Source organism: Bidens hawaiensis, unplaced genomic scaffold (assembly GCF_021521415.1).
Source record: "Bidens hawaiensis isolate Kalapana, Puna unplaced genomic scaffold, B.hawaiensis_p1.1 tig00027531_1, whole genome shotgun sequence".
Lineage (NCBI taxonomy): Eukaryota > Viridiplantae > Streptophyta > Magnoliopsida > Asterales > Asteraceae > Bidens > Bidens hawaiensis.
The window spans coordinates 265091-288289 of NW_027494455.1; the positions used below are offsets into that span (position 1 = coordinate 265091).

The following is a 23199-nucleotide window of genomic DNA, read 5'->3' on the forward strand; positions in this document are numbered from 1 at the left end:
TGCTTATTAGCTTATTGGTGTTTCTGAAAAGCCAATAAGTTAAAATGTGTTTGGCAATCTCGAAAATTGTTTTTATTTGAGCTTTTTAAAAGGATTAAAAAACAATTTTCTAAAAGCCTCAAATCCTCCTGGCTTTTCAAAATGTCTTTTTGAAAAAGTCAATAATCAAATATATATTTTTCAAACTCAATCATAAACATGCTCACTATCACACTTTTTTAAACCAACATGTATTTACAGTAACCGGTTTTAACAGAAACTAGCTTCATGTAACCATTCTTGGGTCCTCTTTTTTGTGGTTTTACATGAAAGTATATGCTATAATTCTTATTAGTAAGCTAAGTGAAATTATACATTATTGTATAAAATACTTAGCCATAACAAAAACAAAAATTTGGCACTGACATACAAGTACGTCGGGGCGGCATACACGTGTTCATAACAGGCCTTACGTTCTACGTAAGATGGAGAAGCTAGGCATATGCAACCCAGGCTTGGTGTAAGCATACGCTAGGTCGGTTACAACACTTTTCAAGTAAATCTCATCTTCAAGCGTCAACTCGTTACAATAATATTCATCCCTTTCAATTATACAGTATGAACTTTATAAAATAATACACTTTGGACCATCAAAAATTATTAATTAAAAAAGTTATTAATTAATCGATATATTAATAATTATTAATTTATATTTTAATTAATATTTTATTAATTTATAGTAGAATACTTAGTTTACAAACACCTTTCAAGTAGGGGTGAGCAATAACCGAATCGGTAACCGAAACCGAACCGAAAACCGACGAAACCGAACCGATATAACCGAAAACCAAATTAACCGAAATTAACCGAACCGAACCGAACTCTTCATTTTTTAATATTTTCAAGCATTTTTTCCTCTATTTCATGTATTATATATATTAATAGTTTAACACTATCATTTTCATGTATTTATATCTCCATTTCATGTTCTAATATCTCAATTTTATATATTTATACCTTCATTTCATGTAGTTATGCATTCATTTCATGTATTTAAACATTAATTTCATGTAGTTTTAAGCAAAATTTTAGCCCAAATTTGATACCGGTTATTAACCGAAATTAACCTAACCGATAACCGATCGGTTAGGTTGGGTTAATGCTAATAACCGAACCGAACCGAACCGAACCATGCACACCCCTACTTTCAAGTAGAATATCGCAATGCAATGGATGTCGAAGATATTCTGACTCACCCAGAAGAAAATGTAGTTGCACAGTTGTTGACTGATAAAGAAATTATTGAAAGGGTTATTGGAATTAATAAAGATGATATCGATGAAGAAGATGATGAAAGTTCTACAATAGAGCTCTCTTCGCGAAACGAAGCTATTAAAGCAACAATCACATTAAACAATTTCTTGTTGAGCTATGAGAAAACAACACCAGAAGTTCTTACCATGCTAAGGAAAATTAGAGACGAGATTCAAGGGGAAATTGATTTCAACAAAAAACAAAAGACAATTGAGTCATTTTTCAAGAAACCTTCATAAATCATTCATGTAATATGTTATATATAAGGAATTATTCATTTATATTTTATATGGGGTCTAAAAAAATTATCAAAAATGTATTATTTTATAATTTTAGCGAATTATTAATTTAGCACCCTATCCCCAAGTCGGGACCGGCAAAAAATATTAACTTAGAGAGTTTATTAAATAATCGAGTATTAATTTATCGAGTTTATACTGTAATTTCTTCATACGGCACACATTTTAAACGCATACTTTCAAGCTCACGATTATATAAATCATCTTTGCCCTTAGAATCTTAAATATTTTAAGTTTCCTTCTTCATCCTTTTGACTTTACGAAGTTAACCTTGTTTCATGTTAATGTGCAAGTTTTTGGCATAAAGACTCATACAACTACATATTAATAATTTTCGTTCTTAAACACTAGCCACCACACACCAAAAGGCCATCCATCCCCTATTTGTAGTCATCTAATAAAGTTCTTTTATACAAATAGGGCTACAAATGATTTCGCCAACAGCCTAAACTACAAGCAAATAGGCAAGTATACATACTGGGAATGCAATAGAGCTCCAAATAATAAATATCTATCAATAACTAGCATAATAATCAATATGTATGAATAACTAATTTTAACTAATGAAACAATTAACCACAACAAAACAGATGAATGTATGAACAATATCAAGGAAAAGTACCACTTATGTGTTAACTCCTCTTAAACTAATAGCAACAACGCGTATGGCAATTATGGTGCATTGAAATAGACACATGAAACATGGAACTAGACTAGACTCCTATGAATGACTCCTAATTATGTCTCTTAAAATGCTAAAATGAGAAATACACAATAGCTTGCTAAAATTACTTAAACGAGGTAGAGCGACAAAAGGGGGCTACAAGGGACTTTTTTTTTTTGTGAACACCGCCCCCAGGCTACAAAGGGGCGATTTGGGGGGGGGGGCGAAGAATATTTGCCGTCCTTCATCCTTTTCTTTAATTATTATTATATTCAAATGTGTGTGTGATATATATACAAATATATATAGGGGCTACAACACAACTACACCACTACAATAAAAACTCATTCTTTGCTGATTGAGCATTACATGATACAAAAAGCCTCATTTTGTAACTCATCAATTACGCATAGTCTAAGGGACTAATGATAAACCAAGTTGGATTTTCAAACATGGATCAACAACTCCGATCATATCTTATCCCAAACTTCCTAGAATGCTAAAACTATAGACACGTACTAACATACCTCAAATTGTCTGGCAAATACTTAGACAATAATATATCAATCTAGAACCACCAAACATCGATTTTATTATAACATATATTTGTCGATGCGTGTTCAATTAGTCAGCTAAAGAAAACCTAGTTTCATCAATCACCATTCCTAGTCATATTGTCATAAACGTGAATCAAAAGTTAACATTCTAAGAATGAACTAATGATCCAAGGTTTTCCAACATGCTAAAATCAGATAATCCAACAAAAACATCACTTATATTAGCACATGAATTTTTAAATAATTCAAGATTTATTTAAACCAAAGTGATAAACATGATTTAGCCCATAGTGGGTATGAACACGATAATTACAACAGATAAAACGTACGAATTCGTGATGAATACAATGTAAATCATACCAAAAATGATGCTTAATAACACATTTGCTAATCTCAAGTATATTCTTGACCAATCTTCTTCAAATTGGTTGCATAACTCTAAGATACGATCTTCAAATTGACAATGGATGACGAAATGTTGTATGGAAAATGATCTTCAAAAAATGTCTGAAAATCAATTAAAACTTGCTACTGATTAGTAACAACTAATTTATGGAATTTTGGTAGCAACTAAGTTACTGGAATTTGGTAATAACTGAATGACCGCAGTTCGGTAGAAATTGAGTTACCAAAGATCGGTAGCAAGAAAGATTATTGAAGGTCGGTAACAACTAGTAATTGAGGTATTCCTACATTATTTGCTATAACAACCAACAATTATAAGCGTCAACTGTTAACCACCAACTAAAACTTTAGTGTGTATAAATGAATCATCTGGCCTGATTATTTTAAAAGTAAAATTACATATTTCTAAAAATTATCTATGTGACACCATAGACGAATCTCACATCGGTCGTGAACATAAGAGATTCTTGGTTCATAAGTAAATATTTTGCCTCTTAGATCATCATCGTGTTTTGGGCTTTATGCTAATGAGCGAGAGGTTGAGAGGAGAGCTCTACAGTTAAGCGTGCTCAAGTTGGAGTAGTAGCATGATGGGTGACCTCATGAGAAGTCTTCACATGGGCAACCAAAAATAAATTCATGAGCTCTTCGTAAACAAAACAGACAATATTGATGGTACTGGAAGCCGGATGTTACAATCCAAGTTTGATTCCGAACACAAAACCTATGATTTATATGACACGGTTGTATTATTATTTAATTGTTTATATAGATTGTTGACTATTTTTGTTTTAAGTTAAAAGATGTGTTTGATTACATTGTTAATTGTCTTATCGCATATAGATTGTCTTGATTCTCTTTCTGTCTTGACTCTTTATTCTCTGTTTATGTGTTTAAGCTGATTAAAGTAAGAACAATTACCGACTCGTTATTTTGAAGCCTAGAAACTAATAATTTATGGAACAAAAATGATATATAAAACAAAGATTTCTATTTGTGCTTCATTTCTTGATTGCTGGGAAGTGCTAAACGAGATTAACTTTTACAGATTGTTATCTCACTTATCTGTATTCGTTTGCTTTTAATGCCTATCAGGGACGTCTTCGAGAATTGTTAAAAAAATTTGGGCTGAAGTCGAAAAAAATCTTGAACATTAAGTAAAAAGGGTATTTTGTTGGGTTTAGGCAATTTAATTTTTAAATGAGCTTACTTGGTTATGATTTGGGTTATGTAAAAAACTTTGTGTATAAAAATAGGGTTAAAATGTTTGGGTTGTCTAAAAAACTGTGTATAAAAATATGGTTAAAATGTCTTAAGTGAGAATAGAACCCACAACCTTTTTGTTTGAAGTAATACATATTTGCCACCTCTTGGCCTACTGGCATCATCATATGTTTATTCCCACAAAAGTGATGCGGTTCGACTTACACATAATGAGCTACATGGGGTTTAGGAGTATTTTTTACGAGATGTTTGAGATGTTTGTGTTCGCCGGTAAAAAGAAGTAATTGGCAAGTGAAAGTTAGGACTGTCGCATGGTTAAAATTATCCGTATGAATTATTGTAATCAATGAGCCATAAATTAGATTATTAAAATCCAAATGTTCTTATCTATTTTCTATAAATTTAAGCCGCAATCCTTTCACGCTAAAATTTTGAATTTTTTTACAGAAACTAGTTTTATACATATGGGTAACCGAGTAATATCCAAAAAAACTAGACGAAGTGACTTGGTATTAGCAAAATATGTCCGTAACTGAAAAAAAGTGGTTAATCGCTAAGGAACTTTATCAAAACATTTTGTAAGTTTTACCTATGGAATAAAATTCATAAGAAAAAAGTTTTCATATTAGGAATTGGGAACAAATTAAGGAATGCAAATAAGAATAATATTTAAGATGTTTTAACTTTAGAATGCAAAAAGTTATTTAAGTTATGTTAATATTTTAAAATAACTCTTAAAGTAGAAAGAAAATATTTTAACTTTCAAAATAATAATAACAAATAATCACAACTAATATCATTAGTAACTAGTTCAAAGCATTAGGAAATATATTAATGTGAAAAAACTCAAACTTTTGAATCATGATTTGTATTTATATTTTGTGTAATTAATAATAATTAATGATTAATATAATACTAGACGAGTGCACGCGCGATGAAGCGGGAAACACATACATTTGTAATCATGTAACAAGTTTATGGATGTTCGGTGTTCGATTTGAAACTGAAAAACGTTCAAAACGGTCATTGGGTTGATTTTACCATTGATTTTTTCATTAACTTTTGGCCAGTCATTTTCAATTTTCAAAGGTTCGTTTCGGTTTTCAACGACAAAACCGGTTACTAACGGTTTAACCCACAATTTAATTTAAAATCCATTAAAGCCAGACATCAAACGCCCCTACGTAAAATGATATTTTTTAAATGAAAAAACTATAACAATATGATACTCAAATTAAAGATTATGCTCGTTTTTATGGTATAATTTCCTTAAAAAATATTAGCACATGAAAAAGTTATTAATATTTTAAAAATGAAAATAAAAATCATATAAGAGTGAAAGATGAAAGATCATGATTGTAACTATTTATAAAATTTACAAAAGTTAAGAAAAATGAAAGGGTCAATGATGTAACTATTTAATAATCTCTTTTAGTTGTTGGTAAGCTTGCCCTTATCCTAAATGCATTAAATGTTGTACCATATGCTAATTGATTTGTGAATCTCTTAAAACCAAGGTGTCTTAATTTGTCCTTGTTTGTGTATTATATATAATATAGATAATTATTTTAAACTAAATTTATTATTAAAGTTTAAACTGTTAAACCAAACTGGAACCAGGCCGTTAGTAACGATTTGGTTTCAACTTTTGTTAGTAACAATGGTTGAGTTTGGTTTTGGACGACAAACAAATCAGTATTAACGGCTGGACTCACAAGTTTAACTTAAAAACAATCAAAACCGACACTGAACACCCTTACGTAACATATTAATTTATTTAAAATGAAAAAAATTTATAACAATATCATATCCAAATTAAAGATAATAAAATGCTCATTTTTATGGTGTGATTTTTTTATACAAATATTAACGTTTGAAAAGGCTATAGTCGTTTAAAAATCATGGGTATGAAGTTAGTTTACAAGTTAAATTAAAAACATAATATGGTTAAAGATGAGGGACCAAACTTTTAAGTTGAATGGATTGTGTTTAAAAGACAAATTTACCCTTACTAACACATGTACCACATACTTTAAGTGTTGTAAATTACTTAAAAATGAGTGTCTTAATTTGCCCTTATTTGATGTATTATATATAGTATAGATATAACTATATAAGTGTACCGACATTTATTTTCGTAAGATTGAACCGTGTTAATCCTAATCAACTCATGCCCAAATCATTTCACACCATATCAAATGAGAGGTAAATCAAGCTCGTCGACCGAGTGTCTCAGATGGTTGTCCGAATTAAGGAACCCAACAATATATTACAAACTTTTTATGATAAACACGCGTAGTTGATGCCGCCTCTCAAATCCTGGAAATACATGACAAAGGAAGATCATGGAGTTTTCATCCAAACACACACTATATACTTTTCTAAAATCTGCTCCAGATAACTCGAATGACAAAATCATGACCATGAACATGTAGGTCTGGATTACAATATCTTAAGGCGCTTTAGCTATTGTTCCTCAAAAGAAGTTTTCATTATGTGATTCCAACTTACAAAATTTTTACTCCTGGTTCCGACAAACGAATAATCATTAAGTACTCATATTTTCTTACAACACATATATCGAAACCCGACACACTTTATATCTCAATCAATATAATTGGTTTGATCAGTAACAAATTATCCGTCTCTCCCAACCTCGCTTTTTATATAAACTACTTCGTGAATAAAATATCACATGACTTATGCATCAACCGAACATAATTAACGTAGTATAAAACTTAAGGTATAAACTAAATACCTATAAATGTGTTTTATAATGAAAATATAATTTTAAACCTCAAAGGGTTATCTTTGCCAACTTTTTTCATTTTTGAAATATAGGAAGAAATGCTTCTCACACACACATCATTAATCATTACGTAAACAAAAAATCATTTGACTTTTTTAGCGAAATTCAGCAGGAAATCACCCGAAAGAAGTAAAAAGCAGTCGTCACTTTCCACTTGGCAACAAACGTTACAAACCCTACTTCAAATATCAGATCAAACCCATATCACATGAAAGAGAGAAGTGCAACATTCTTTATTCAATCATCAAAAGATGTCTCAAGCTGATGTTTCTTACAGGTAATATATCTAAATGATCTGAAGTTTGTGCATCAATCGGTTCATGTTTGATTCAGTTTTTGATCAATTAGGGTTTTGGTGCTAATAATTATTATTTTTTTAATTGATCTGATAATTGATTGTTTGATTTAAGTCAAAATCAGTATGCACTATGTTTGATCTATAAAAAATAATGATTGATTTCAGTTTTTTTTGAAAATCAAAAGTGAATTTGTTGGATTTCATAAAATTACAGTGATTTCGATGAATCACGAATAGATTAAGATGTTAATACGAATGGACTTTTACTTGTCACGAATAGATTAAGATGTTAATAGGAATGGACTTTTACTCGGAGAATAATTTTGCTAATTATTATTGTGCAAGATTCTATATTTGTGGTTTACTGAAATTAATCTTGTTGAGAAGCATATAATATACAAAAAAGGTATGGAATCGTACGAGGTAGCACCAAGAAAGGCTACAAGATAAATAATATGCTAGCTATATATGCCAACAATGATCAAAGATCAAACTGATGTGGATTTCATATGTTTATACACAATATGTTTGCTCGATTAATTGACATACTATTAAATTTAAAGATTGTTATTATAGGGGTTAATTGTTCGATTGATGCTTGTTATGTGAGATTGATTTTGTTGATATAATGGTTTTATGCAATATTTTTGTTATGGTGTGTCTTTAGTTTTTTAATTATTTTTTTATGAATAGGATTTAAATGTTTGATTTATATAAACTATGACTGATTTTTAATTTCTTTTGAAAGTCATAGAGATTTTGTTGGCATAAAATCACAGTGATTTCCAGACTTGCAACTAGATTAAGCTGTTTATATTCCTGAATTTTTACTTGTATCAGAGAATACTTTTTCTAGTGATAATATTGCAAGATCCTATTTGTGTATTTGTTAAAATTGAAGTTGTTGGGAAGCAAAGCCAAATATAATATATAAAATGTATGCAATGTTGATTGCAGCAAGAAAAGCTGTAAGTAGGATTATATATATGCTTTATAAACAATATGCTATTGCTGCCTATATATGTCTGCAATGAAGATCTAACTGATGTGGATTTCATATGTATAAACACAACTTGTTCGCTCGCTTTATTGACATATTGGTAAATTTAAAGATTGTTATTTTAAGGTTTGCTCAAGTGATGATGAGTGTGCTTGTTAAGCGGGTTATGCTACAGATTGTGATTGTATGTCTTAATTAAGTTTTCTATATATTAGGTTTTTCGGATAAACTGTATTAGATTGATATGCATCTCATAATTAGTAAGCTTTATTTATATGAGAAGTCTAATCTGATTATACCTGCTCACTTGTTTGTTTGTTGACGCGTTCATTTGCTTCCTTCCAATAGTTGTGGCTCGTGTGGATACGAATTGAACTTATCATCGTCGAACCGGATGTCTGAAAAAACCTCTGAGCACCAGGAATCTGGTAAGAAAAGTTCAATCTCCTTCCAATCCATTGACCCGAGCCGCTTCACTCAAATAGATGAGGTGTTGTGTCTTCCAATTTCATTGGGTCATAATGGTTCAAAGACTAAGCTTATGTGTCGTCAATGCGGTGTTCTTATTGGATATGGATATAAAGAGGGGCATGCTCAATGTGTTAATTTTGATTCGCGTGTGGGGTGCGACCCATCTTACAAGAAGATCGTGATTAAGATGCACGCGATACAACCTACAGGGGCTGAGGGCGAAGGTAAAAGTGGAAGTAGTCACTAAATATGTTTCTTATCTAAGTCTGTTGTGGTATAATTGTAGCTATATTTGTAAAGATTTCAGTTTCAAAACATAAGACTTATGGTTGTGTTAAGTATGTTTGTGTGTAACTTATGTAGTTATGATTTCAAAACATAAATAATTATGTATGCTGGTGTGTAACTTATAAAGTTATGATTTCATATTTTAGCACAAATCTTTCTTCATTGCTTTGTACTAATCTTGATTGTGATTTCTTATTCATGAGTGGTTTCTTAACCACCTAATGTAATTAAGGTCATTTCCATTTAGATAAACAATCATGATTGTTGTTTCCTATCACAATCTGTGATTAATTAATTCTGGTTCCGGAGCGATACACAACACATCCCGACATGACATGGAGTCACACATATAGAATATGTTTACATCATATATATGAGCGCCTTTGACGAATGTTTAAATGAAGTCTGTGATGACGGGATGACGGTTGAGGGAAAGTTGGCTGTTGGTTCACATTTAAGCTAGCAAAACCTTTTGTATGATGGTTGTTATATGGTCTTCATAGAACTTGTGATATTTTCAAATAGTTGAAATGTTTTCTACTATCAAAATGTATATCCCTAAATGAGCCTCTAGTTCTAAAAGCATAATGGTCCTAGTTTTAATTTCGACCCATATATTTTTTATAAACAAGAACTGGTTAAGGACGGAGTTCAAGTTTGGGTGTTCATAATTACGGTGATTTGTAAATGTGTGTCAAGTGTTCTATTTACAAATCACCATCAATTAAGACTTGTGATTCTTAAATAAACACTGTAGTAGTGTTATATATTACTCAATATTCTTCCGTTTTTGTTTCTCCATGTTAGTGTTTTTGGTTGTCCTAAAATGATTATCTAGTTTTCACAATTGATAGTTATCATTTACTAGTTTGCACATTTACATTTAGTTCCTCTATTGTCCATTTTAATTTGGTACATGCATGACTAATTAAAAGCAAGAATAAAATTGGTGATATAGCAATAAAAGTTGTACTAATTACATATATATATTAAATTAAATGTTTTTAACAATAAAATTATTATAGATAGAGCATTGTTTTTAATTCCTTTTATACTAGAAGAAAAAAAGTACATTTTAAGTCATCAAACCTTGTTAGCCAAACAAAAATTAATGGTCCTTCCGTTAGTCTTTTCTACAAGTTGCATACTGAAACAAACATATAATGACAGTTGTGAGTTACAATGAATAACGAACCCATCTATTGGTATGATGTTTGCCTCCTACAAAAGTGTGGGTTTTAATTCTTGCAAGTGGAAGGTTAGAATGTTAGATGGCCATTTAGGTGTAAATAAATTGTTGTTGAAAATAAACTTACAGATAATAATATTACTATGTTTAACAATCTATAGCTACCTTTTAAATAATAACAAGCACAACTTGAACTGATATTTATTTGGCGATCCAAACTCGAACTGAAGAAGCAAGTATCTAAAATTGATATAGGAATCCGGATATCAACCTCCATATATAGAAGATAACTTGAACACCACAAGAAAAATCTACTCGATCCAGATTTGTAAAACAGTATATCACCGTTAACCTCACTACAAAAAGAGAAATTACTTCTGCATGACCAGTACCCACCCTCTGATGTGAGAATCGGTATCTGAAAATATCTAAATGTCACCAGAAAAGTAAGTATGTAAGAGAGAGAGGTTGCTATTTGGGCAAAGCCCTGTGGGTGAACCCGACACAGTCCAGATCCCGCAGGTCTGAACATTGTGGGCTATATCCCACCTGGATGATCAAGTTTAGTATCATATCTCAAGTTCCCAAATCCAGTACAAATTTACTTTTTGTTGGAAGATCGAGTACCGGACTTGTAGAGGGATTCACATCAATGGCGAAGCTTGGACATACACGTCGAGGGGGCCAGACTTAATATGTATAAAAAAATTAATAAACTAGAGGGGAGCGGGCTAAAAGTTTCGGTCGGAAACGGGTAAATTTACACTAAGTATAAAATTTTCGGGCAAAAAAAGAGAAATTTACACTACCGAGCTAAAAAACGGAGGAGCCGAGCTCAAAATTTCAGTCGGAAATGGGTAAATTTACACTATGTATAATAATGTTATTTACGTAAATTTCAGTCGTAAAAGGATTAATGCACACTACCGAGCGTAAAACGGAGGGGGCCGAACTCAAAATTTTGGTTGGAAACGGGTAAATCTACCTTATGTATAAAAATTTTCGGCCGAAAAGAATAATTTTACACCACCGAGCGAAAAACGGAGGGGCCGGGGCCACCCCTGGCCCCAACTAATCTACGCCATTGATTCACATGTTATCTCCTCCGTAAATTGCTTTAAAGTATGCCACCAAATTTATATTCCATTAAACAAAAATTGTTGTTGGGTGAGTTAGTGAGCGTGTGACGAAATCCACAGTTTAAATAAAACCGCATGGGACTGCATGCCGAAATCTCCTATATAAACCCTGCCACTCCCTTGTTCTTACCAGAATTGCTCACTGTTTTTGCCTTCCTTAGTTGCTGTTTCTTATTGATCATCTCCACATCTTCTTCGCAAATTGTTGATTCGATTATAAAAAGATGTCTCAAGCTGATTGTTTATACAGGTAATCGAAACGATTTGAAGTGTCATCAAATTGGTTCATGTGTGATATGCTCCAATTTCAAATCCCTTTGAAAGTACAGCTGGAATTTAGTTCTAATTGATGGTTCTGCCTAATTGTATGCAAAAAGTTTCTATGTGTTTGAGGAGTTATGATGGATCTGATAGCTGATGGTTTGGTTTATATATATATATCTATGACTGATTTCACTTTCTTTCGAAATTTACAGTGAATTTGTAGGCTGTTCATAAAGTTACAGTGATTTCCATGGCTTGCAACTTGAACCAGTGAATACAACTTAAAATTCAACTTGTTGAGAACCATATAATAAATATATAAAAAATGACCAAGGAAGCATGGTACAAAGGTAGATGTAGCTCCATAAGCAGATTACGAAGCCATGAAAGTTCAGCAACTGCATTAGCTACCCCTCGGTATTCGGCCTCGGCACTAGAACGAGAGATGGTAGGATGTCGTTTAGAAGACCACGATATCAAGTTATTACCCAAAAAAACACAATATCCAGATGTGGATCTTCGTGAGTTCGGACATATCCAAGATGGCTGCTATGAGATGAAGGTGACGATTTGATTATGGTTTTTCTTGGATGCTTGGCTCTGATACCATAAAAGTAATTATGATATCCAATTGATTGATTATTATTGATGAATAAAGTATCTTTATATAGTGGAGCAATCCTAACCTTATACAAACACAATTATGATAAAGATCATAACAAACTAAATACAAAAATAAAACCAATCTATATCTCCTATAATATCTTGTGATATATTATTTAATATATATTGCTAATACAATGTACTGACATGACTCTGGGTCAACATACGTACAGATTCATGAGTTGACGTTCGATATATGTTTTGAAAGGAGTTTTAAACGTTTTCAACGTAAAGATCTCATTTCGCAAATGTTTGAATGAAGCCATTGGTGACAGTTGTGGGAAAGTCGACTGGTCGGTCCACAATTAATTTAGCTAGGTTGTACAGCTTTCAGGTGTTCCATGAGCATGTTGTATTTTCTTCATTCAAAATGCTCTATGGCCCTAGTTCAAGTTTAAACACCATGTAATTAGAATCACCTAAACGATACTTACGTATATATAAAAAGTAACGAGTGAACTTGAGTATTGAGGTTGGCCGTTGGCGGCACCAACCATCGTTATGCATCACTTAATATTTTTCCATTTTTTTAACCATGTTACTGATTTAATTTGTTTGTTCAAAAATGAGTATCTGGTTTAAAATTGAATGGTTACAGTTTACTACTTTTCCTCAATTAAATAAAACAACGCGAACTAATATGAGTCTATTTGACCGGTAATCCGGTATTAATAGGTCAAAATAATCACTAATTAGAAAAAAAAATAAATTTGCATTGGATCATTACACGAAAGCTTGCATCACATCCAAGAGACTTAATTACTTTGAAAATTACTACTAAAAAATACAAACTATAGAAGTTCTTCAAAGAGTTGAAGAAAAGGGTAAATATTCGAAGAAAGTTGTTTGGTTATTGACGTACAGGTTGTCTTCGAATGGAACTAGGTCTGTGAAAGGGGCTTTCGAGTGGTCTGATATAGTGGGAAAGTTGGGTTCATATTAAAATTAATTGTATCATTTGGAGGCTCTTGCAAAATCGGATCCCAGTTGCGTTGACTAACCTTATTGCTAGAGGAATGTCTAGGATATCGGGAGATTGTTCGGAAGTTGAATCGACGAATCACATTTTCTTGGAATGTTTCGGGGCTAAAGCTATTGAAGAGCAGTCACTATTTGGTGTGGTATGGATTTAACCGGTTTTGATTTTTTGATCAATTTTTGGAAGTGACGGAGAAAACACAACTTTTGTTCGGGAAAAGAATGATTATTATTGTACCTTGTGGTTTACTTGGAAACAAAGGAACGAGATGATTTTTAATGCTCAAACTTTCTCTGTCGAGTTCATGATTTAAATATTATAAAGTGTTTGTTCGATTGGTTAAAACTTAGGTCCGTGCACAAGGAAATTGATTGGCCGGTTTGGATTAACTCCCCGTTGTTTTGTTTCATGGCTTGAGAGGCTAGTCTGGTTGGTTTGCTGTTCTTAGCCCGCTTTTTAGCTTTTGATCGTACTTGTTTCTATCTCCCCGCTGGATGAACTTATGCATTTTCTATGCATTTTCTAATAGATTTTCTTGTTCTTGATATGCGCGAAAAAAAACCCTCAATCCGTTGATCGTGCCCGCTGAGAGGTCTAATCGACTATAACCGCACATATTCGTACATTTGTTTTCTAATTCTTAAAAAACTATATTTTAGTAAAATTTATTTTATAAGTATTTTATAATTAAAAAAATATTTCTAATATCAAATTATCCGAAAATTATCCCAAATATATTAAATTTCTAATTTCTAATTTATATTTATTATATAATATACTATTTTAAAAAACATTTTTGATAGTTCAGATATCCAAAAACTTTCAAAACACTATCCGAATCCGAATTTTTGAATACTTCATATTCAAAATTTCGAACAGTTCAGATTCAATTTCAATTTGGAATTATTTTGCACACCCCTAATTTTTTTCTTTCTTCTTATAATCTTTAAATAGAAACCAAGTAATCTAGTCTCGTATGATCTGGTTCCAATCCAGTCTCCATTAGTTCGGATTATTTCATTCAAAATCGGCTTTGATCTAAGCGCGCTTAGGTTTAACCCGGTTTTAAATAGTCATTTTGACCAAACAATTTCCAACTCTGTCTTTGGTTTTGAGAAAATACACAAAATAGCCATCATATTTCGTTAGTTATGACGGTAGCACAATACCCCCCAACGAAACACAAGAACCCATAACAAATCGCCACATGTCTAACTATTTTGTCGGCTCTGATGCTTATGTCGGATTTCTTTGATTTGAAATCAATGGTTCGTCACTTTCTTGCGGGAATTTCTTAACAACAAATGCGATTCATGGAAAACAAGCACTATGATTGTGTTCTCCTTGAAAACGTAAGCGATGTAATATATAAATTTGCTTGATTTTATGGAGAAATAAGATAGATGGAGATGGATGTTGGTTACGAAGGTTTACGGTTTGAGATGCAGGATACAAAGTGTTTGAAACAGGTTTCGTCGGATGACAAAACATATAGACACATGGCTAGATTCTAGAGGTCGTTATGTTTCGTCGACGACAAATGTAGTTCCCTCAGATTTAGTGGATTAGAATGACTATTTTAAGTATTACGGGAATAGAATGACTACCGTTGAAAAAAAGTATGTCGGTTTAAAATAACTATTTTCGGAAATTTTCTATAATTTAATAAAAATCTCTTATTGAGTTATTTCACACTAGAAATAAAACCTATAACCAAACCAATCACTAATCTTTCCTTTCACTCAAATTAATCTCCCAATCATCTTTATTACCATCTTTCATTCATTTTCCTTCAATCTTTGATTGATTGATGGCAAACCCATCTGCAAATAACAACAACAGTTCAACAACAACCGCCACCACCACCGCCGTGCCGGAGGATTCCGCGGTGGGTCCCACCGAGCGTGCTTTGAAGCACAAAAATATTAGTCTTTCAAAGGTTTGGACTCGTGATGAGCAGTCCCTGCTGGAAGAATTGCTCACCAAGTATGTTAAATTTTGTAACTTTTTGATGAATTATAAATGATTAGTATAGAGAATGAATTTGTGGGTGTGTGTTAATTTCTTTGAATATTGTGTTTTTAAATAGTGATTATATGGATTTTGTTGGTATATGTGTGTTAACTAGGGTTTTTAATTTGGGGATTTGTTTTATTTTGAATGACATTTTGACTCTGCAGTGAGCCATTAGGCAAACCAATCACCAATACCCGAGTTAGTTCGAGCCTTGTGAGGAATTTCAGTCGTACATTATCTTAATTATTATGCACTTGTCTGGTGTGGGGTACTGACTAGGGATTAATTGAATTGGAATTGTGCATCGGGGGTGTTTGGCCTAGCTTTTTTATTTTGGCTTATGCTTATATTTTAAAGAAGCTTATAGCTTATTTTGTATTATTTGATAAGCTATCTTCAAGTGTTTGGATTAGCTTATATTCTACATGTTAATTGTGTGTCTTAATAAGTTGTTAAATCCACCATTTTTTAATTTGTTAGAGTAATAAGTTGCTTCAATAAGACTAATCCATCACCATTTGAGGGCAAATGAGTAACATACAACCTTATACAAATAAGCTTCTTCAAATAAGCTAAAAAACCATATTCACATAAGCTTATTCAAATGAGCTTATATAAGCTTATAAGCATAAGCTTAAAAAGCTAAACCAAACACTAAATTTAGCTTATTTTATAAAAAAAAAGCTATAAGCTTTGTTAAAAAAGCTAGGCCAAACACCCCCGTAGTTCTTCAAATATACACACATACAAATATTGTAAATAAATTGTATATCATTATTCAGTTTTGACTTATTTTGACCTATTATGACTTTTCCGATTAATTGAATTAGATCATTAATTATGATTAATCGGCGCCCAAGCATGATTTTTTTAACATTGATTGTATATTTCTGCAGTTAGAAAATTTGATATCACATAATCACTAATCAGAATTAGAATCAAGTTTTTCAAACAACTTAAAATTGATTACCGAGACTTCAAGTTTTAGCTCCCACTGTGAACGTGTGTGAACTTTGAATCGTGGGGATAACAAACGTGTCTGCTCATTGAAAAGTAGGGACGATACGTGTAATTTATGAAAGTTAAGCATGATCTGTGTTATAAACTTTATAGTAAAATTATCATTTTATAATAACTTTTTTATTTAGAGTAGATTGAAATGGTTACATCTTGTACTCGCTAACATTATGCTTTATTAGTTTTTTTTCTTAATATTATTGTTGTTTGACGATTAATTTATTTTTTTTTGTGCAGGTATGCCGCAGATAATAAGGTAATGCGTTTTGCAAAAATTGCACCGAAATTGCAAGACAAAACAGTGCGTGACGTGGCACTACGTTGTGTATGGATGAGTGTATGATCTCTATCCCTATTGTCTGCATTCTGCTTTCTTTCTTTTTCTTTTCTTTCGTTTTTACTTAAAAATCGTATTTCAGTCTCGTTATGGCACTACAGTGTTTTTTGATTAAACAATAATGTACAAACCATTGATTTTATGAAACTCAAGAAAAGAAAATACAGACGTTTGTGGGCTGACCTGACTCAATTGACCTGGAACATGTCTGTTTTGCCACCAGCCCACTAGTACTAGTTATTCACAAATTTATATTTTTACACACAGGAAAAACTTGCAGATCAACAGGTGAAGCCATCGTCTAATGCTACATATCATTCTGGTCATCCGAATGCTCATTTATCAAATTCCACGGACAGTGATGACAGCATATCTTACGAAGGTTGATACATAATTTTATTTTCAACTTGAAAGTTTTTTGTCACGTAAATTATTTTTTATATTAAAATGTTATGGTTGCTGCAGATATTGATGGCGAATTAGGGCAGCTTCTTGAGGAAAATGTCCGGGCCATGGAGCAAATTTCTGCTAATTTTTCTACTTTAAAGGTAAATAAATACACATTTATCAAATTATCTCAAATGGGTTAAACCGGTAGGATAAAAATAGCTAAAGCAAACTTGTCAAACAAGGCCGAACATATATAAAAAATTTGTTAAGTATGATACCTCAAAACGTGCTTCTGGTCAACTCAACATGACTTGTTTTACCGACTTTATTTTGACCTGTCACACAACCCGTTCATTAAATGGATTAAAGTCGTGTTATACAACTAATATGGTGATTTTCTCTGGTGTTGCAGGTGCATGAAAACATCAATCTTATATCTAATGTAAGAAACAACATTGCAGTAGTCTTTAAGGAGTAAGTCATGAGCACTTTCTTGTGTTACTTTTAAAAATTTCTTGTTTTCTTCTTTTAATTATTCATTAAAATATGACATCTGACACAATAGGGGTGAATGAGCCAAGCTCTAGATCAGCTCGTGATATAGTTTTTAAGCTCGAGCTTGGTTCATTTGCTATTTATTATTAAGCTTATTTATATGCAGAAAATTATTTTAATATATATTTGAAAACAACCTTCATTTTTATAGTTGTTTTTATCATAATTATATAAATATTTGTTTTTAATATGTAATGCATAATTATTATAATAATAAAAAATTACTATATCTACATAAGTTATAGTCTTGTGTAGGCTTGTGAGCTTAGCTGAGCTCGGTATATGAAGCTTAGGCTTGTTTAAGCTCGGGCCCTTAAATTATTTTTTAAAGTATTTTAAATTAATGGATTATACATGATTGCAGAAGCTTAAATGATATGTGCGAGATGATGAGGAACATGCCACCTATGCCCTTTAAGCTCAACGATAGCCTGGCCGACTCTATACTTCTCGAACAGGCCGTGCCAATGGAATTTTAGTTCTTTTTGTAGATAACATAAATAACCTTTTTTACTTTTACATTTCTATTTATTTACTTTTTGCTTTTCTTATTTCAGAATGAATACACCTAAGATTCTTCCATTATGTGAAGCAGGGTAATAAAATATTCTTTTTTCTAAATTTCTGTTTCCTGGATTTATGTTCTGTTTTTTTTTTTTTGGGGGGGGGGGGGGTTAGATTGAGGTTCTGAATATGTGTTTACTAGACCCAGTGTAATTGACCTACGGTACGAACTAGGTTTCAATTTCTCAAGAAAACCGTACCCAGAACTGAACCAAACCCACTGAAACCGCTTCCACCTCTAACGGTCAAAACCCGGACCCGACCTAGCCAAAATCGGTCAAAAACTGGATACAAGCTGATTACATAGATGATTGAACTTAACTTAAACCAAATACTAGCATATTACATAAAAGATTACTAATCGGACTTGATCACATACCTGATTAAAATCATGAACAGGTTCTGTCATTGCTTTTCTTTTTGTACGAACGATGATAGATTGGTAGCTGGTTTACTGGTTATTAAATAAAACTAACCACACTTGAATTTATTCCCGAGTGTCAACCTGAACGAATATCCTAACATAACTGATAATCGCCACTGTCGGCTTTGAGGGGAGGCGGGGGAGGGTGAACGCCCCCGACTTGATCACTCAGGTAGACCTGATTTTTTTAATCTTCTTTTTAATTATAAACTAGGATTTATGACCCGCGCTTCGCGACAGGATCATTGAACCAAACAAAAAAACATGTCAAAACGTTAAACCACGAATGCGCTGTGAGTTGACACGAAATCATCATTTATTAGATTACGACATCGGGACCAAACAAAAGAAATAAACCTGTCAATGCCAAAATACAACAAATTATCATATGTAAAACCAAAAAAACGGCACGTTATAACTGCAAACCAATGCAAATTCTGTTAGTATCGGCGGCACCGACACAAATTCGTAAGCCACAAAAACTTATTTTAAAGGCTCGGTATCAAACGTCGAAACGTTGATATAAAAACATGTGATGATGAAATATGTTTAAATCATGATAAAAGTTTCGGTCATTGTAAGACCAACTATAGAAATACGAAAGCAAAGTTTTATAAAAATAGTTTAACTGACAGATAAAATTAGCACGTAAAGTCGACACTTACCCAATTTTAAAGTTTAAAATTTAGTTTGTTAAATTTTATAATTAGTTGAAAAAAAGTAAAGTAAAAGGAATAAAAACCAATTGATTGTATATAGATCTCTAATGTATTTTTAAAAACTTTAAAAATAAATAAATAATTAAATATAGATAACAAATATGTAGTAAAAGTTGATTAATAAGAAAATAAAATAAAAAAATAAAATACTATAAAAATTGAAAAGTAAATTGAATAGTATTTTTATGAGGGTGAAAAAATCCCCTTTTTAATATATATACTAATTGTTTTGAAAAATAAAATAATGTATTCTTAATGTTTAAACTTAATTACTCAATTTATTTAAGCCTATTTTTATAAAAGAGATATTTACCCAACCCAAATCATCTAACTATACTATTAAAGCAATAGGCTTTATGTCAAAATCCCCCTTTTCTATTGGTTGTTCACTAGAGTTTCCATATATATCAATAGCTTCTTCATTTTTCATCTTAATTAAATAAATCATTAATAAATTAAAATAAGATTAATCAATTCTCTTAAAGTATTATCTTTCATCTTTCATTTAATGTTTAATTTGAATTTGAATTTTGAATCTTTTTTAATTGTGTTTCTACTTAATATTTATAATTAATAATTAATTACGATTTATTTATTATGTATACTATAAGTATAAATATGTTTTGAAACTAATTTTATGTTATTATTTATGATTGATGATTGATTTTATTCACACTCTTTGTGTCTTCTCAGTAGGTTTAATGGTTTTTAGATAATATATAATATATTATTTAGATAATTAGGGTCAAGTTATTCTACAAAGGGTAATAAAAATAAGAAGGATGAGAAGCCATAATTAATTGACATGTGTCAAGTATGGACAAAAAAAAGGGTATAGAGGTAATTGTACACATTTTCTCTCTCCACATGCAAGACACATGTTAATACCCCCATCATTTTATAACGTTTATAACTTTTTCATATGATATTTTTTTTAAAAAAAAATTCATCATAATAACAAGCGTTTTTTTTTTACCTTTAATATGAGTATAATTTTGTTATATAAGAATAAAAAACAATTTACGTCATTGTGTTATTGTGTCATGTGAATATGACACAATGGAAAACAGAGTCTGGTAAATATAACACAATGGATACAGAGTCTGGTAAATATAACACAATGAAAACAGAGTCTGGTAAATATAACACAATGGAGACATGGTGTGGTAAATATAACACAATGGAGAAAGAGTCTGAAACAACATTATTATGTCATTGTGCAGTTAGACTATTGTGTTATTGTGTATAAGATGAGTCATGTGAATATGACACAATGGAAACAAGGTCTGGTAAATATAACACAATAGAAACAGAGTCTGGTAAATATAACACAATGGAAACAACGTCTGGTAAATGTAACACAATGGAAGCAGCGTCTGGTAAATATAACACAATGGAAACAGAGTCTGGTAAATATAATACAATGGAAACAAGATATTACACAATGAACAACAAAAAAACACAATTAAAAAAACCCATTAATTTTTTTTTATTTTTATATAACAATATGATACTCATATTAAAGATAAAAAAACGCTTATTATTATGGTGAATTTTTTTTTAAAAAAATAATGTCGTATGAAAAAGTTATGGACATTTTAAAATGATGGGGGAATTGACATGTGTCTTGCATGTGGAGAGAGAAAGTCAACAAATATGGTTTATTACCTTCATGCCCTTTTCATCAATTTTTATTTATTAAATTAATCTCATCCATTCAAATTTAGGATCAATGGACTAGATTCTTTCTCACCCTTCTCATTTTTGTTGTCCTTTATATTTTAACTTTACCCTAGATAATTAATATATATATATCATGTAGGGCCTCGTTACCGGTAGCCCTACTTTAGCGTCGGATTTACTCATAAACACAGTTCTACAAATCAGAGTTTATTAAAACTTTCGCGGAATATAAAAATGTAACTGTTTATTACAAAACATTTAATCTTTTCTTTAAAACCATAACATAAATCATCACATTAAAACATCATTTCTTCCATCTTCAAATGTCAGCCGTTCGATCCATGCCATGTGCCAACCTCATGCTAGCTCTTTCACCTGCGTGCATACTAAAAGTCAGCTACGCTGAGTGAGTTCTAGTTAATCAGGCAACATACAATACATACACATATATTACATACATACATATCTTAACCTTGTATAATTATCCATAAGAGGACGTCACATAATATCTATTAAAAGAACTATTACTATTTCCCTACTATTTATATTTTCCATAGAAGGACACTCTATATGTATATTCTCCATAGAAGGAACATCCTATATACTTCCATAGAAGAAACACTATGCTTTCCATTAAAGGAACACTATTCTTTCCATCAAAGGAACACGGGGCTTTCCATTAAAGGAACACTATGCTTTCCATTAAAGGAACACTATGCTTCCCATCAAAGGAACACGGGGCTTTCCATTAAAGGAACACTATGCTTTCCATTAAAGGAACACTCTGTATATTATCCGTATAGGGAACTCTGTATATAAGTTATCACTTAATATCCATATAAGGAGACAATCATAGCTATCCTTGGCAATACATGCAATATCCGAAGATCGTTCACGTATCGACAAGTAATCATCCCTGCATTTCATAAAATATCCTTATCTTTATTTATAACCTAACGGTACATGCAGTATCCGAAGATCGTTCACGTACCGACAAGCAATCATTCATACCGTACACATATATCACATAGGGCATACACTTATCACTTAGGTTAAGTGTATTAACTGATCACATCGAGTATGCACACAGCCCCGAAAACATAACAAGGAAATGGGGCTAGAAACTCACCTGAACTCGGTTACTTCTTCTGCTAACGGTTACTCCTTCTTGAGCTGTGCGCGTCTAACTGTTTAATAATTACAGTATTAAGTACCTCTCTAGTCATCTCATTGATACTTAATTAGTCTTACACGTCTAAGCTGTTTTACTTCATTAAATCATTACCTGGTTAGTTAATCGTTACTCATTAACTTTTAAAGGTATCTTTCATAAATTGCCAAACTCCAAGGGCTGTTATGTAATTATATAATTCTTTTCTAAGTCCAGGGACCATTCTGTCTTTATATTAAACTCCTAGTTCGTTTCTTTGCCCTTAACGAATTGGGTAAAGAATCATCCTCTGATTCGCTAAGCTCCCATAACGAACTAGCTAACGAATCACCCTCTGATTCGCTAAGCTCCCATAACGAACTAGCTAACGAATCACCCTCTGATTCGCTAAGCTCCCATAACGAACTAGCTAACGAATCACCCTCTGATTCGCTAAGCTCCCATAACGAACTAGCTAACGAATCACCCTCTGATTCGCTAAGCTCCCATAACGAACTAGCTAACGAATCACCCTCTGATTCGCTAAGCTCCCATAAACGAACTAGCTAAAGAATCACCCATAACGAATCACCCATAGTTCTTATCCAGACTTTGACTCAAGGGTCAAAGTCAAAATCGTCAATAACACAGATTAGTCAACAGATCTTAGATCTGCAATTAAACCTTCGTTTCTTAACCAAATCTCACGATTTTGGTATCAATGGAATCGTCTGACCAGCGCCTACAAATCCTAACCATCAAATCAGCCAAACTTTCGTGTTTTAAGGGTGCGATTTAGGCA

General features: G+C 31.9%; 1 protein-coding gene and 1 long non-coding RNA gene across 2 annotated transcripts; both read left to right on the forward strand.

Moving 5' to 3' along the window:
* The first annotated feature begins 15286 nt into the window (after positions 1-15286).
* Positions 15287-18369, forward strand: LOC143575541 (uncharacterized). Its single transcript, XM_077059891.1, has 6 exons — positions 15287-15528; positions 16813-16912; positions 17180-17294; positions 17378-17460; positions 17715-17776; positions 18222-18369. Exons 1-6 carry the CDS (start codon positions 15353-15355, stop codon positions 18334-18336), a joined length of 651 nt encoding a protein of 216 aa, XP_076916006.1. The 5' UTR covers positions 15287-15352; the 3' UTR covers positions 18337-18369.
* A 1945-nt stretch (positions 18370-20314) lies between these two features.
* LOC143575534 (uncharacterized) lies at positions 20315-21120 on the forward strand. Its single transcript, XR_013142776.1, has 2 exons — positions 20315-20938; positions 20970-21120. It is a non-coding gene; the product is annotated as an uncharacterized LOC143575534 (long non-coding RNA).
* Positions 21121-23199: the final 2079 nt, after the last annotated feature.

Excerpts from the sequence above, each read along its gene's own strand:
- LOC143575541 (XM_077059891.1), top strand. The coding sequence starts at position 15,353 with ATGGCAAACCCATCTGCAAATAACAACAACAGTTCAACAACAACCGCC. Across the intron at positions 17,461-17,714 it reads CTAATTTTTCTACTTTAAAG|GTGCATGAAAACATCAATCT; the intron begins GTAAATAAATAC and ends CTGGTGTTGCAG. Across the intron at positions 17,777-18,221 it reads ATTGCAGTAGTCTTTAAGGA|AAGCTTAAATGATATGTGCG; the intron begins GTAAGTCATGAG and ends ACATGATTGCAG.